The following is a 16810-nucleotide window of genomic DNA, read 5'->3' as shown; positions in this document are numbered from 1 at the left end:
GAGTGAGTGCCTCTACTACCAATGGGGGGCCAGCCATCTCTGCACGGATAATATCATGTGGTACGGAGGCCTTGGCCCTAATCATCCGGGAAATCATAGAAACCAAGGGCCTCTCCATACGTCTCCATCCATCAGTTCTACCAACTCGGCTTTGGTGATCCACTGAGGGTCCACATATCTCCAGTCCATACAGCATGGCTGAAGTGACCAAAGTGTCAAAGAGCTAGAGCTTTGTTCGAGGTTCTTGAAACTGAACCTACGAACACATCCTCTCTAGTCTCCCCAATGCTGCATAAGCTCTGATCAATCTGGTCTCCGCTGCTCTCCTCAAGGAAAATAGTGGGCCACTAAAAACCACACCAAGGTAAGTATATGCATCTGTATACTCCACTGTCTCCTGACCATATGTAAAGGTGGGTACTGACCTTCTAACCCACTGTGCTGTGGTGTTAAACACCATCACCTTGGTTTTACCAAGGTTAACAGACAATCCACTGTCCTGTGCAAACGTGTGCAAAGCATCCAAATGACGCTGCATCCCCTCTGGAGAATCTGAGATCAGCACAATATGATCAGCATACAATAACAACGGAATCCATGTCCCTGCTAGCTATGCTCCTCTGTCACCCTCCCGCTCTACATAGTCCGAAACCTCATCCACATACATCCCAAATAAGGTGGGAGAAAGGGAGCAGCCCTGTTTCACCCCAATAGTGAAGTGAACCATCTTAGATATACCCTGAGTAGTACGTACCTGCCCCACAACTGTCCTGTATAAAGCCATGATTCCTCAAATCAGCTCTGTGGGCACTCCCATCTCCTGTAGTCTACGCATCAGTCTGGCTCTCGGTACTGTGTCAAAAGCTTTGCGGAAATCCACAAAGCAACAATAAATCCTCCTGCCATATAATCTGCCCTCCTCAATAATAGCTCTGAGTGTCAAGATATGGTCAAGAGTTGAGAAACCTCTCCTGAACCCTGCCTGCCCTAATGCACTGATGCACGTATGCGAGAGAGAGAGAGAAATACAGCCTGTGTTAGAAAACGTGCCAAAGTTATCTATTCGATTTTTCATCACGTATATACAAGATAAGTCATATGTTGACTTTTTGTGCCATGTATATCTGGCCACATCATATTTATTTATTAAAAAACCATGTGCTAATACAAGGTACACACAAGAGTGTGTTCCATAGTTGCATGCCGTACCTGTACTCATCCAATGTGTACCTTCAATATTTTCCGTACCACTCCATACGTACCGTACCTCTTACGGATAAGGTTTGCGTACCAAATATGAGGTTCAATGTACAACACTTATTTGGTCCATTTTTTAAGTATTTTAGTCTTGCTCAGTAGTTAATAGTTTAGTTTTCATTTTAGCATTACCATTTTCTTTCATGCTATTTTTTTATGGTAGCTACATATCATCTTATTTTACTATATATATATATATATATATATATATATATATATATATATATATATAGTAAAAACGCAAGCATAATTAAAGTACTTATCTTGATGCGTACTTTACGTACTCATACAGTACATGTACCATACCACACCATACCTAAAGTACTCAACCACTATGGTGTGTTCCCGTGCACTTATTTATCCCAACCCCCTAGCACATTTATCACTACTAAATGTGCATAAGCCCTACCAATCCCCCCTATAGTGATAATGTGGTGTGTACTGAGTGGTGGCAGCAAAGCAGATCAATATTCAAAAGATAGAAGCCTAAAGCTTTGTGAAAAGCTTAAAACTTTGGTCTAAGAAGTCCCTTGGTGAACATATCTGCAATGTTGTCTTGCGTTGGCCAGGTTGATCACTCCTACATGTAACCTCTCTCTAACATGGTAGTGAACCTCTATGTGCTTGGTTCTAGCATGAAAAACTAGATTTCGTGCTAGTCATGGTACTCTGACTATGAGTGAGGATGTGAATTGCAGTATTCTAACTCACACACAAGTCTACCATAAGCCTTTTGAGCCAAACACATTGATTGTCACGATGAAAGTTGCTATGTACTCAACTTCACACGATGAGGTAGTCACAGTTCGCTACTTTTTACTAAGCCATGATATGCATGAATTCCCAAGCAAAAAGCAATTCTCAATAGTGGATTAGCGAGTATCCTAATATCCGGCCCAGTCTGAATCACTTTTCCATCCGATTTCCTCATTGCCAGTACTACTCTCGTGAAGCGCGAGTTCTGTGAGATCTTACATCTCCTACCATCATCACGCCAAGCTTCTCTATGCATGTGAACTACCTTTGGTTAACATGGTTCTTCATCGACAATGTTTGCAGCGCTAGTTGGGCCGTTCTATGGCTTGCCGCCACCAATCATCTTGGTGGTGGAAATTGATTTTGGTGCTGTTTTCGGGAAGCCTACATGCTCGTTTGTGCTTGTGGGTGCTCCCCGTGTCCCAGTGGTTACTGGTTCCTCTTGTCGCACTCCAACATCAACTACTCCGCTACTGTTCGGTATCATGTCCGGGGGTGTCCAATGGTACCAATCCTTTGTTTTCAGCATTCCTACATTGTGAGAGTGCAAGTTAGGTGCTAGTACAGGGACACCAGTGTCGTGTGTGGACCCGGAACTCCAATAACGTGTTCGCATATCTCCAGTGAGACACGGAATTGTTGAAGGATTCTTCGTCGACGGATTCTTTTTTGACATATTGTTTGGTCTTTGTATTCATCTTTTGTTTATGGAAAATCTAGGTTGAGAACCCATGGAACATTGTACAAAACAAAATACTACAAAAATGTACTCGATATTGCGGGGGGGGGGGGGGGGGGGGGGATCGACGGTCTGGTTCTGGCCCCAGTGTGGTGTCATTGTGCATAGTTCCATTTTCAGTATTGTCTTTGTCTTGTGTTGTTTCCATTTCATAAGTGTTAAAGTGTTAATTATTTACAAAAGACAGTGCCCAATTAGAGCTCACACCTGACTAGGTGAATTACAGATGCCAACATTTACCACAAGGCTTTAGGATGCCTCATTTACTTGTGCAACACTCGGCTAGGTAGATCCAACTCAATGCTCCAAACTCAAGTAAGAATAATCTTTACAATAGTCGACATTTCAACACTATGAAAATTCTGGAGTTTTTCACATCATGAAAAACTACCTGCTTTTATGCGCTTGAAAAACATCCTAAGAGGGCAATGAAGTTAAAGGTCATGTGCAAACATCACATTCGGTGGGTTCTTGCTCAACAAGTGTATGCACAACTCAGGAACAAAGCATTGACAGGTTGTTACGTGCATTTTCAAATACCTTTAGGGCATGCAAACTCTTGCATTGTTTTATGCCAAGGGGGATGATTTTCAGGTGCCCTTTGCAACCCAATTGGCAGCTCGAGAGGACATCTTTTTTACATCCACCTAACTACACAAGCCAGGGGCACCCTCCGCAAGCCAAAGCGACCACAGCCCACCATCAGCTACCGATGATGGCAATGGGTCCATCTCCCAAGTACAACCACAGTAGTCCGCAATCTAAACTGCCAGTTCATTGATCTGTTTGTCACCACTTCTCTAGCAAACATCTGGAATGATGTCATGATTGAATACATGTGGAAGGGCTCCATGGAAGGATTGGTATCCCGGTGTGAGTTCCTAGCATGATTTATGAACTCATGGAAGGGTGGTAGCCCTGGTGAGTGACTCTAGACTCATAGAAGGGTGGTTACCCTGGTGAGTACTTTTTGGTCTTGTGTGGACGACGCCTGTGAACGGGCTAGTTGGATGTACAAGACGTAAGTTGGGAGATGTCATCCACTATGTTTGTGCACTAGCATATGCATGTGAGTTGCACATGCATGGATGACTTGTTTTTGATGCCTGGACAATGCTTGGTATTTTGCCTGTGAATGTCCACGGGCACCAGGGACGCCTGGACAACCCGTAGATACGTGTGTGCACACCTATTTGGGAATCATATGGTTTCCTGATGTGTTTTGCAAGTGGTGAGTGTGCACACTTAACCCAAATTATTCATTGTTTCATGTTACTAAGGTTTATTGGGTGCAGGGTCTACATTCACTTAAAGTGTGGGCGGACACACTTATAATTTTATAAGTGAGTTCACATCAAGCTGCACTATTTTTAATGAACCAAGGCCAATTATGAGAGATGGGCACCCGGGCACTCCCAAATAGCTCCAGGAGTTGCTATTCTGGATGTGGGAGGGCCAAAGTGGACAAGCCCTAACTTGTAGAGCACTCATCTGAAAAATGTGGGCTGTTAGGAGCTGTTTGAACAGGAAAAACAGCAAGTTTACTCATTTGCATGAGCTACATGTGGAGTACATGCCAAGAGCAAGAGTCCCAGGGTTGGCTGGCTACTATTTCTCTCTACAGTCAGAGTACTCACCATGGAGGACATTGAGGATATCCGCCATCGACCGATGAGAGACATCTTTGGATAGTGATGTGTATGATGCTCACCTTTGTTGCTAGAGTTTTCCTCCCAGATGTTATCCATTAGGAGCTCCTAGTACCGTACTTTTCCTCATAGTTGTTTCAGTTTCAGTTAGTTGTTTAGTTGTTTTTAGCTTTTCTTACACAGACATTGTATCAGATCCACCAATTGTTGTAACCTTTTTGGTCTCATAGGTCATTTTGGCCTTCTGAAGACGTTAATATATCATTTCATTTCATTCTCTCTCTCTCTCTCTCTCTCTCTCTCTCTCTCTCTCTCTCTCTCTCTCTCTCTCTCTCTCTCTATACAGGGCTGGCCGACTGCATCTACAGGGCTGCAGGCTGTTAGATTTGTTTCCAGAAGCTGGCGCATGGCTGTTGGGATTGTTTTTGTGCTACTCTGCTGAGTCTGCTGAGAAGAGGGCTTGGACGGAGTGAACATAGCCTCAACAGGAGCTGGCCGACTGTTGTAAGGGCAATTATTGGCTGTTTTTACAGGTTTGCGGGAGTTTTCTCACGACGAAACTTGAGCACCATGGCTGGTTACTGTTTTGCAGGTTTTGGACAGCACTTTGTTAGAGGGTTGGTGACCGCTCTATCAAAGTATAGGAGTGGTTGGTGATCACTCTACCCTGGTTGGTGACCGAGGGTATTTCTACGAGAGCGGTTGGTGATCGTTCAACCTTGGTTGGTGACCGAGGGTGTTGCAACACGAGTGGTTGGTGACAGAGGAGTTGCAAGTAATGTGTTTACCTCATAGTTGTTTCTCGTACCGGTACGAACCTATTCGTACCGTACGGTTCGTACGGTACGGTACCGTAAGATATCGTATGGTATGTTCCCCCCCCTCCCCCACCTTGTGAAAAAAATTCCAAATGCTAAAAAAAAAATAGAAATCGTGCTTAACGAAGATCCCAAATGCCCGCAATACTTCGCAACTTTCGTGTCCACTCAGTATTCCATATGGGGTTGCTCAGAAACCTACAAAATCTGGCAAGGTAGACTGGTAGTATACACTTGATTGGTAGGATGAGAGAATCTTGCTACATCACTTGGAGATCCTTGGTATAGGTAGGCTAGACAATTAGATCCTCAAGTTATGTACAGGGGAGAAGATTTAGACATGGCCATTTTGATCTAGAGAGGAGTCCCTAAACCTATCATCCTAGATGCACTGCTCGTATTTGTGCAAGGATGGTTCCTTAGTCATAAACGCTACACTAGGAGACCTTTGGTATTGCATTATCCATGCAAGTTCTTTTTCGGAGACAATTGGGAGATCCAACTGGGAGAGACGTTCTGGTTCCTCAAGCATTGTAGACTCCTCCCTCCCCCCCAACCTTCCCTCACATTCAAGCTTGAAGCTCCATAGTTTTGAAGTGTTAATAGAAAAACCATATTTTATCGTACAGTATCTGAAAATTTCATATCATACCGAAAATTCCCGTACGGTATCGTATTTTTGTATCGTGACAACTATGGTTTACCTATGTTTTCACAGTTGGATAAATCTAGTGTCGGCTGGATGAGTGTACTCTTCGGGCACCTGCATCTTGTACATATAAATACTTCTCTTGGTAATAAAGATACCTCAGGTGGAGATTGGCCCAACTTCAGCCCCTAGTGCTGTGTCATGTGCAAGTTGGTTTATGTTTGCAGGATGTAAATGCTCCTGTAATGTTTCACAATGATGGTAATCATGTATATGCCAGGAAGGGTTGATGTATGTATGCTATTTTGGTAGTGAATTGGTTCCGTATACACGTGCCCGTTTGTGACAGTGGTATCAGAGCATTGGTTTCATTCTTTGCTTGAGAAAGACGATTTTTGGGCATACAGAAAGCTTTTTTGGCTGAGCATACAGATTGTGAAACATAAGCATGCAAGCAAGGTCTGGTGAGCATTCAAATGCACCGCGGTCTTCTAAATCCGCATATTCAGACCAGGCCAATGTACTTTCAGAGCTAGAGACTCTCAAGCATCAAGTTAGACGCTATCGTGAGGAGACAGCTGAATTGCAGTCTCTCAAGAATGACCCTGATGTGCAAAGGGTTTTGAATGAAAAGAAAAAGAAGGATTCATGTGACGATACAGCCTTTGAGGCCACAGCAGCAGAGATGGGATATGAAGATCCTAAAGAGCTGGCCATATCTTATTTGAAAGGCAAAAAAGGATGTATTGGGTGATGCAAGTACAAAAAAGACTCCCCATGTGGTAGAACATGCAGACTCCACTACAACAGGAGATGTAGATCCTCGTCACCGTTATGCATCTTCACGCCGAGAGCGCTCTTCAAGTGAAGATTCTCACTACTCCAGGAGCGTGTCTCGAGTACGTGGGAAGAGACCCACGCATGAGTCACCTAAGCCTAGACATAAGGCTAGAGACAGGTCTCATTCTAAAAAGAAAAGCCGAGAGTTCAAGTCAGAAGACAAAGATGTGAAGTTTGAGAACTTCTATGGCAAGATGGATACTACGAAGGCGCTTGCTTTTGTGAGACAGTTTGAAATTGCTTTTTGCAATGAAGATTTCTCTAAGAAGCCTAAACTTGGGCATGTGGGTATGCATCTCGAAGAGACAGCTAGTGATTGGTGGATGGCCAAGCTTTTGGATGCAAGTGCTGCCCACACATGGGATGACTTTAAAATTCAGTTTTATGCTCAATTCTTGCCTCCAAACTTTGCCAAGAATGTACGCAAAGAGTGGGATTGATTCAAGCAGGATTAAGGGGAGACAGTGTAGACATATATAGCTAAGTATTGGAAGGTACTGCTGAAAGTTACTCCCTTTATGTCTCTTTCTAATGGGGAGAAGAAATGGAAGTTTGAATCAAGTTTGCACCCCATCATTCAAGAGAGCTTACAGGTGTACCCAAATCAGACTCTTCAGCAATTGATAAACTCCGCACTCATAGCTGAAAATTTGCATATGAAGTGGGTTAAAAACAAGTCAGATTCAGATTCATTAAAGGGCAAGAGACAGGCTGGTTATGACCAAAAAAAGGGTGGACAGCCCTATAAAAGTGAGCAGAAAGATGCCTCAGATACAAAGGGAAACTCGTCTAAGAAGCGGGGGGGTAAATGCAATGATTTTGGGTTGTCAAAACAGCAGAGGCTTGATTATGTACGTGATGGGAAATGTTTTGGTTGTGGCAGTAAGGATCACATATTTACCAAATGCCCGCAGAATCCCAAGAATGCAGATTCTAATGCACAAAAGCCTCATGTGAATGTTGTGCCCGATGTGCAGGGAAACACAGGGCAACCCCGAGATCATAGAACAATATGTAAAGCATGGGGACAGTTGAGGGATCAGCCCCCACTCTTTTTGTTTGATGATGCATCCACAGATAATTTCATTTCGGTACACATGGCTACTGCCATAGGTTTGGATGTATCAGATTTTGGGACTCAAATGAATGCACATGCCGCTTTTGAGCGTAAAGGAGTTGATGTAACGCCGATCATTGGCAAACACCAAATTCATATACAGGGATATCTTGATCATGAGAGTTTCTTAGTTGCTCCTCTCACAGGATGTGATGTTTTGTTAGGGATGCCTTGGCATGCTCGTAAGAAAATCAGCTTTGTTCGTAGAGGTAGAGAGCTCGTTATAGAAGCTGGTACTCCAGGTAGTACCATACCTATTGCGAGTCATGTTCAGGTTTCCAAAATAATGAAGAAGTCAGCTTGTTCATACTTGGTTTTTGTACGAGAACAATCTGAACATGAGAATGTAAATGTAGATCATCTAACCCGACAACGCATGGACTTTTTGCGTGGTTATGGTGATTGTTTCACGGATGCATTACCAGGAGAGATGCCACCTAAGCGTCCCGAGGATCATCGTATTGATGTGATACCTGGGAGTACGCCCCAGAATAGACCTCCTTACAAGGTGAGCGCAAGTCGACAAGAAGAGATGATGGCGCAGGTTAATGACTTGCTTGAGAAAGGGTTGATACGCCCTAGTTCATCTCCATATTGCTCACCTGTGTTGCTGGTGCAAAAGAAAGACGGGACGTACAGGATGTGTGTGGATTATCGTGCCCTTAACAAGGTGACAATAAAGAACAGGTTTCTGATACCACGTATCGATGATATTTTGGATAGGTTGGAGGGTGCAGCATGTTTTAGCCACATCGATCTTAAGAGTGGATATCATCATATATGGGTGGCCCCTCAGGATATTCAAAAAACTGTTTTTCGTACGCAGTTTGGGCTTTATGAGTTCTTGGTAGTCCCGTTTGGACTTACCAATGCTCCTGCCACCTTTAATCGTATGATGGATCGTATCTTTAGAGAACAGAGACAGTTCACAGGTACTTTCTTTGATGACATCATTGTGTTCTCTAAAGATGAAGAGCAGCATAAGGAGCATTTGGCCATAGTGATTGAAGAGCTTCATCGCCATAAGCTCTACATTAATGGCAAGAAGAGTGAATTTTTCTTGGCTGAAATTCACTACCTTGGTCATATTGTATCCAAGGATGGAGTACGTCAGGATCCCGCCAAGTTGCAGGCTGTAAAAGATTGGCCCGAATTGAAGAATGTACATGAGATTAGGAGTTTTCTGGGATTATGCTCATATTATCGCCGGTTTATTAATCTCTTCGCCGAGATTGCTTCATCTTTGCATAATTTAACAAAGAAGAAAGCTACTTTTCACTGGGGTGACAAGCAAAGAAATGCCTTTCTTAAGTTAAAGGAAGCAATCATGACTAGACCGGTGTTGATCATTCGAGATTTGCATAAACCTTTCTCAGTGGAATGTGATGCATGTGGGAGTTGTATTGGTGCAGTGTTGAACCAAGAAAGCCATGCAGTGCATATGAAAGCCGTCGGTTGCAACATGCCGAACTCCACTTGCAGGTTTACGAGAAAGAGTTATTGGCAATGATTCATGCTCTCACGATGTGGAAGCATTATCTTTTGGGAGCTGAATTTACCGTTAAGACTGATCATCAGAGTCTACGGTATTTTCTTACACAGACTAAGCTATCTGAGAAACATATGAGATGGGCAAACTTCCTATCTATGTTTCATTTTCAGATTTTACATACTCCTGATAAGAAGAATGTAGTGGCCGATGCACTATCCCGAAGGCCTCAAGTAAGTGCTATTACAATAGCCTATCATCAAGACTTATCAGATATGCGAAATTCTTATCATACAGATGATGATTTTCAGCATATATGGGCTGGTTTTCAGCAGGGTATAACAGCCCCGAATTACTCCATACGTGATGGGTATTTGATGTTTCATAATCGCCTATGTGTACATAAGGATAAGAGGCAGAAAGTAATGGATGAATGCCATGCACCGCCTTATGCAGGGCATAGAGGAATCCTTGCCACTACACAGGCTTTGGAGAGAGACTTCTTCTGGCCAGGAATGCGTAAAGACATAGACGACAATGTGCGCCAATGCATGGTTTGCCAGAAAGTTAAGTTTGACAGGCATAAGTCTCCAGGGTTGCTTCAACCGTTGCCGATTCCGAATCAGCCTTCATGGATTTTATCACAGGTCTTCCTAAGTCGCAGCAACAGAATGATGCCATCTGGACTCATGTGGATAGGTTCAGTAAGTAAGCACATTTTATTCCGGTACGGAAGACCATAAAGCCAATATGGCATGGTATGCCAAAAATGATTGTGGGGGATCGTGATCCTCGCACCACAAGTCTCTTTTGGCGAGCATTGTTTGATAACATGGAAACGAAGCTGAATTTCTCTTCTGCATATCATCCAGAGACAGATGGGCAAAGTGAGATTGCAAATTCAGCAGTGCTTGATCTTTTGAAATGCTATGTGGCTGATCGCAAATCAGATTGGGAGAAGTATTTGTCACGGGTACAGTTTGCTTACAAAAATACAATGCATACTTCTACGGGCAAGGCGCCCTTTGAGATTGTTTATGGAAAGATTATTTTGCCACCTATCCTTCGCACAAAGGATGAGATATTTGCAGCAAATGAGTATGTAAGGAATTTGGATACGGCCTTTGCACAGGTCCGGACAGCCATACAAAGATCCTAGGATAAGCATATGAACGCTGCAAATAAGCATAGAAAGCAATTGGATTTAAAGGATGGAGATTGGGTTTTATTAAAATGCCAAAAGGCTCGCCTTCGCAAGCAGACTAAGAAAGATGGCAACTATCCGAAGCTATCTTGCAGGTATCATGGACCATTTCAGATCTTGGAAGAGATCAATGACGTGGCTTACAAGCAGGTGTTGCCAGATCATTGGCGGATTCATAATGCTTTCCATGTCAGTCTCTTGAATAGATATATTGGTCTTGAACCGGTGGAGCCAGCTATGGAAGATCAACCCGAGGTTGATGAGCTGGAAGAGGTATTGCAGCCTGAGCATATTGTTTTTCAATGGGAACGGAGAGCTGCTAGAGGCAAGCTTGTCCGTAAGTACCTTGTGAAGTTCAGGAACTAGTGGATGGACGAGGCATATTTTAAAGATTATCCAGATCTTCTTGAGGCCTACTTGGAAGCTTTTCAGTTTGCGGGCAACTGATTCGAAGCCGGGGGAAATGTCACTACTTCTCTAGCAAACGTCTGGAATGATGTCATGATTGAATACATGTGGAAGGGCTCCATGGAAGGATTGGTATCCTGGCGTGAGTTCCTGGCATGATTTAGGAAGGATAGTAACCTTGGTGAGTGACTCTAGACTCATGGAAGGATGGTTATCCTGGTGAGTACTTTTTGGTCCTATGTGGACGACGCCTGTGAAGGGGCTAGTTGGATGTACAAGATGTAAATTGGGAGATCTCATCCACTATGTTTGTGCACCAGCATATGTCTGTGAGTTGCACATGCATGGATGACTTGTTTTCGATGCCTGGACATTGCTTGGTATTTTGCCTGTGAATGTCCACGGCACCGGGGACGCCTGGACAACCCATGGATACGCATGTGCACACCTGTTTGGGACTCGTATGGTTTCCTTATGTGTTTTGCAGGTGGTAAGTGTGCACACTTAACCCAATTTATTCATTCTTTCATGTTACTAAGGTTTATTGGGTGCAGGGTTCACATTCACTTAAAGTGTGAGCGGACACACTTATAATTTTATAAGTGAGTTCACATCAGGTTGGACTATTTTTAATGAACCAAGGCCAATTATGAGAGATGGGCACCCAGGCACTCCCAAATAGCTCCATGAGTTGCTATTCTGGGTGTGGGAGGGCCAAAGTGGGCCAGCCCTAACTTGTAGAGCACTCATCTGAAAAACGTGGGCTATTAGGAGCTGTTTGAACAGGAAAAACAGAAAGTTTACTTATTTGCATGAGCTACAGGTGGAGAACATGCCAAGAGCAAGAGTCCGAGGGTTGTCTGGCTGCTATTTCTCTCTCTACAGGACTGGCCGACTGCATCTACAGGGCTGCAGGCTGTTAGATTTGTTTCTAGAAGCTGGCGCATGGCGGTTGAAACTGTTTTTGTGCTACTCTACTGAGAACAGGGCTTGGACGGAGTGAACAGAGCCTCAACAGGAGCTGGCCTGTAAGGGCCATTATTGGCTGTTTTTACAGGTTTGCGGGAGTTTTCCCACGACGAAACTTAAGCAAACATGTCCCTAGACAAGTATCAGGACTGGGGATGTGATCTGGTGGAACTTGTGGGTGGCCACTAAGCCAAAACCATGGCTGGTTACTGTTTTGCAGGTTTGGGACAGCACTTTGTTAGAGGGTTGGTGACCGCTCTAACAAAGTATAGGAGTGGTTGGTGATCACTCTACCCTGGTTGGTGACCGAGGGTATTTCTACAGGAGCGCTTGGTGATCGCTCAACCTTGGTTGGTGACCAAGGGTGTTGCAACAGGAGTGGTTGGTGACCACTCAACCTTGGTTGGTGACCGAGGAGTTGCAGGTAATGTGTTTACCTATGTTTTCACAATTGGATAAATCTGGTGTCAGCGGCTGGATGAGTGTGTACTCTCCGGGCACCCGCATCTTGTACATATAAATACTTCTGTTGGTAATAAAGATACCTCAGGGGGGGGCTGGCCCAACTTCAGCCCCTAGTGCTGTGTCATGTGCAAGTTGGTTTATGTTTGCAGGATATATATGCTCATGTAATGTTTCACAATGATGGTAATCATGTATAGGCCAGGAAGGGTTGATGTATGTATGCTGTTTTGGTAGTGAATTGGTTCCGTATACACGTGCATGTTTGTGACACTGACTAGCCACTACAGGGTCTTCATGTGTATATGGCTCTCACTCTAAAACCTCCACCAAAAGTATTTGCAGCAAACAACTCCAATGCCATGCTGCATAAAGATCTGAGCATGTCTTCTAAGGCTCTGCTACTGCTGTGGACCACTAACATTAGCTTTCAAAGTTCCATGTGAGAGCACAGCTCTGCTCCTGTTGTAGGTCTCGTGATAATAAGCTTACACATGAGAGCACAGCTTTGCGTCTCTAGATCCACAATGCCATAACTTACGAAGGAAGGATGCAGGTGTAAAGTAATGGTCTCCTGGTGCCACTTTAAAGCAGGCAAACCTTATCCAAATGTTGTGCATTGATCCCCCAGACAGCATAGTCCTCTAAACACATGTTAGACCACCACAGAGCTTTAGCTCCAGACTTGAGCCTTTGTGTCCCACACCAATGAAGCCCACTCTCCAGGTGATATGCTTGAACTAAGGCAAGGCTTGATGTGGGTCTTGGTTCCCAGGCTTCCACCTGTGGGAATCTCCAATAATGAGCCTATGTTTCACTAGTCTCTAGGAGTGACAGTGTCTTCTGAGGTCACTTTACACTGATTCATTAACGAATAACTCGAGATATGTTTAATCCCTGGGCATGAGTCTAATTTAGCCTCAACATTATATGCCAACTTGGGTAGGCCTGAGTAAGATAATGCGATTTACTTGAAAAGGTTTCAGCCTCGGACTAAGGGCCATGATTATCCAATAAGAAAACCAGTTGTCATATAACTGTAACTACATCGGAGCCATCTCATGTACTGCTTGTCGTAGAAAAGCTAGCGTGCCCTTATCTGGCTGTCCCTCACACTTTCTCTTCAAATCATCCTTTACAGTATCCCTCTGGCTTGATCGCTGATCACTTTTACCCTTTCTACTTCTTCTTTCTCTAATAATGAGAATGAGAACTTTATGCCACTGCACATGGGAATATCTAATTGTCTCTACCAACCCTCTCCATCAAGATTGTGACAGCTCCTCTTCACCCCTATTTGCACTCACACACGACACTTCTAACGAAAACTTTTATTTGCAAGCACTTCATTACACTCTAGTATTTGACATTCTGAGCAATCAGACCAAAATATTGAGAGGTTAACAATGAATCTTCTATGGGTTTAAGGAGGTTACAAAAGCCATGCTACTTTCAAGTGTCAGTTAAATTCTTGTCCATTTGTTCATTCTCAACCTTCCAGCATACAATGATTGTACTAATTGGAGAAAAGGTTAAGGACAATAAGAAAGAAACTCAGATTTAACTAGGCTGAGTAATGAATTGGGCACAAGTGGGATCAGCCGAATTGAAAAGCGAGTAAAGTAGTGGCTAGTCTGGGGGGTCATCATGACCAACTTGACCTAGACAAAGATACCCAAATCATTCTACTCAGCATGCTGCAAGTAAAAAGTTAAAGAATGATGCATAGTACCTTATAAAGGTTGGAGGAGCACTATGGCCACTCCTAAAGCGCAGCAATCGAGCTTCTCCATCACTTGAGTCAAATATCCACATCTATCATTGCAAACAAAAGGTATGCAGCAAAATTGATGCAAAAATACAAGATTAGCAGGATAAAAGAGAAACTTCGATCAAAACAAGAAAGGGCAAATACAAGATTAGCAGGATAAAAGAGAAACTTCGATCAAAACAAGAAAGGGCAAATACACTAATATGATTTCTACATGCTTGTTGGCAAGCCAGTATCTAGGCTTCATGGCAAGTAAACAAGAGGGTCAAATGTTTTGAAGAAATCAAAGCTTAGGCCAGTTACAAACAGAATGGCACAGCCAAAAAGAATCTACTATTTTGGTGAGCTGGGCGCTCCCCAATTACCCACTGAAAATCACCTCTCCCAGCTGCATGCTAACAAGGCAGCCACATCGGGCGCCCCTATTAATATCCAACCAAATGGCTGTGCATTCTTAATCCTCGGGCCAGGCCATCAGGTGAAAAGGCATTTATGCTTCATCAAATAAATTCAGCCGCAGTGGGGCCTGCTCCCCATTTCAGGTGGGAGGTGTGTGGTGTACAGGGGCTGGTTCAATCTGAAGGCCCACCCACCAACGCTCATGCCGATGCAATGGCTTGTGTGCGGGGGGGGGGGGGGAGTGGGGGATGGGGATGGGGATGGGGGTTGGAGAGGAGGGAGGGGAGGAGAGGAGGTGTATATTGGTTTTCCAGGTAGTGTATAACCAACCTTACAAAATTGTTCAGCTTAGCAAGCAAAAAAATCTAGTGTTAGGCATCTGAAACATCAAAAGACACTACATGGGTGCATCTTGCACGAGAGAGAGAGAGAGAGAGAGAGAGAGAGTATTAACGTCTACAAAAATGAAGAGTCTATGAGACCAAAAAGCTGTTATGAGCAAACTGGATGTCAAGACAACATGAAAACTAGCCAGAGAGAGAGAGAGAGAGAGAGAGAGAGAGATGCCTTCAGAGAATTATCTGCAGCAGCACTAAGTAGCACTGGCTCATTTGGGAAAAAATGCAAAGCACATATTGCCGACTCGTGAGCGTCTTTTATAACAGCCTGCAATTTCTGCTTCTCTAGGTTCCATATGCTTATTACTCCGGATGAGCCTCCAGCTGCAATGATAGGCTGCCCATCTGCATTTCCAAACAAAACTTAAGAATCCTGTGTTCATAAGCTTTCCACCAATCAAAATGTCACCCTATATATACTTATATATCTGCATTCATGTTTTACTCTCTCTCTCTCTCTCTCTCTCTCTCTCTCTCTCTCTCTTCGCTGCTCGCCCCTGCTCGCCTGCCCTCTCTCCCACCTCTCTCCCTGTTCACTGTTCGCCCTCCCTCGCTGTTCGCCCCTGCTCGCCGCCCTCTCTCCCGCCTCTCTCCCTCTGTTCGCTGCCGCCACCCCCCCTCTCTCTCTCTCTCTCTCTCTCTCTCTCTCTCTCTTTGAGGTTCGCCCCTGCTCGCCGCCCCGCCGCCCCCCCCCCTCTCTCTCTCTCTCTCTCTCTCTCTCTCTCTCTCTCTCACCATGGAGGACATTGAGGATATCCGCCATCGACCGATAAGAGACATCTTTGGATAGTGATGTGTATGATGCTCACCATGGAGGACATTGAGGATATCCGCCATCGACCGATGAGAGACATCTTTGGATAGTGATGTGTATGATGCTTACCTTTGTTGCTGGAGTTTTCCTCCCACATGTTATCCATTAGGAGCTCCTGGTACCGTACTTTTCCTCATAGTTGTTTCAGTTTCAGTTAGTTGTTTAATTGTTTTTAGCTTTCCTTACACAGACATTGTATCAGATCCACCAATTGTTGTAACCTTTTTGGTCTCATAGGTCATTTTGGCCTTTTGAAGACGTTAATATATCATTTCATTTCATTTTCATTTCTCTCTCTCTTTTTGTTGTTCGCCCACCTCTCTCCCACCTGGGCTGGCCCGTCCCTCTGCCTCGCTCCACCCACACACCCACCCAACCACCCAGCAACCCACCCTCAGGCCCCCAAGGCAGCAACATAACTCTCTCTCTCTGCTGAATCTCTTCTCTTTTCTCTACATGGCTTGACCCCCCCCCCCCCCCCCCCCGCGGCTGCTGTTTCGCGCTACGTGCAAGTGTCATGGATTAATTTCCAGTCCATTGGCTCTGGGAAGTAGTGCAAAAAGTCATGGCCAAGACCGGAGTTAAAGAGGAGCTCGTGAAGGTGGAGAACAAGCTCAGCACAATTATCAAAGAAAACAAGAAGATGGTCGACTCTTCCGTTACCACAATCATAAACCGCCTCTCCAAACTCGAGAAGGGATTTGACAAAATCCAAGAGCTCGAAGAGAGAACATCTAGGCAAGAGGCTGAGATTTCAGCCTTGAAGGAGGCACTAGTGGAGGCCAAATTGCATGCTAATAGTCAAGCGGCTGAAATCTCAGCCCTCAAAAAGCAGTTGGAAGCCACTTCACAAGGCAAGCTTGAGGATGGAAAATTTCAGCCCTCCTTTATTGAAGAGCTGAATACCATCAAGGAACAAATGAGGATAATTCGAGAGGAGGAGGAGCAACATAAAGAGAAGACATCTTCATGGGTGGAGGTGATCACAGAGACACAAAAGAAGATGAACGAGGCAGTGAAATGGATCGAGGTCGCCAAGAAAGGGAAAGGTAAAGAATCGCCACCCATCCC

General features: G+C 44.3%; 1 protein-coding gene across 5 annotated transcripts in view; it reads right to left on the bottom strand.

Moving 5' to 3' along the window:
• Nucleotides 1-16810, bottom strand: part of LOC147623683 (transducin family protein / WD-40 repeat family protein) — a 137162-nt gene that overhangs the window by 44375 nt on the left and 75977 nt on the right. For all 5 annotated transcript variants that reach the window (XM_086820271.1, XM_086820272.1, XM_086820270.1 and 2 more), the window contains exons 6-7: nucleotides 15095-15270; nucleotides 14090-14172 (exon numbers count right to left, since the gene is read on the bottom strand). In XM_086820271.1, the coding sequence (XP_086676397.1) occupies nucleotides 14090-14172; nucleotides 15095-15270 (259 nt within the window). The remainder of the gene's footprint in view (nucleotides 1-14089; nucleotides 14173-15094; nucleotides 15271-16810) is intronic.

The sequence above is a fragment of the Cibotium barometz genome, chromosome 26 (assembly GCF_041138505.1).
Source record: "Cibotium barometz isolate CiBa-2024 chromosome 26, ASM4113850v1, whole genome shotgun sequence".
NCBI lineage: Eukaryota > Viridiplantae > Streptophyta > Polypodiopsida > Cyatheales > Cibotiaceae > Cibotium > Cibotium barometz.
Note: the sequence above shows the minus strand (reverse complement) of the source record. Positions and strands in the feature narration are given on the sequence as shown.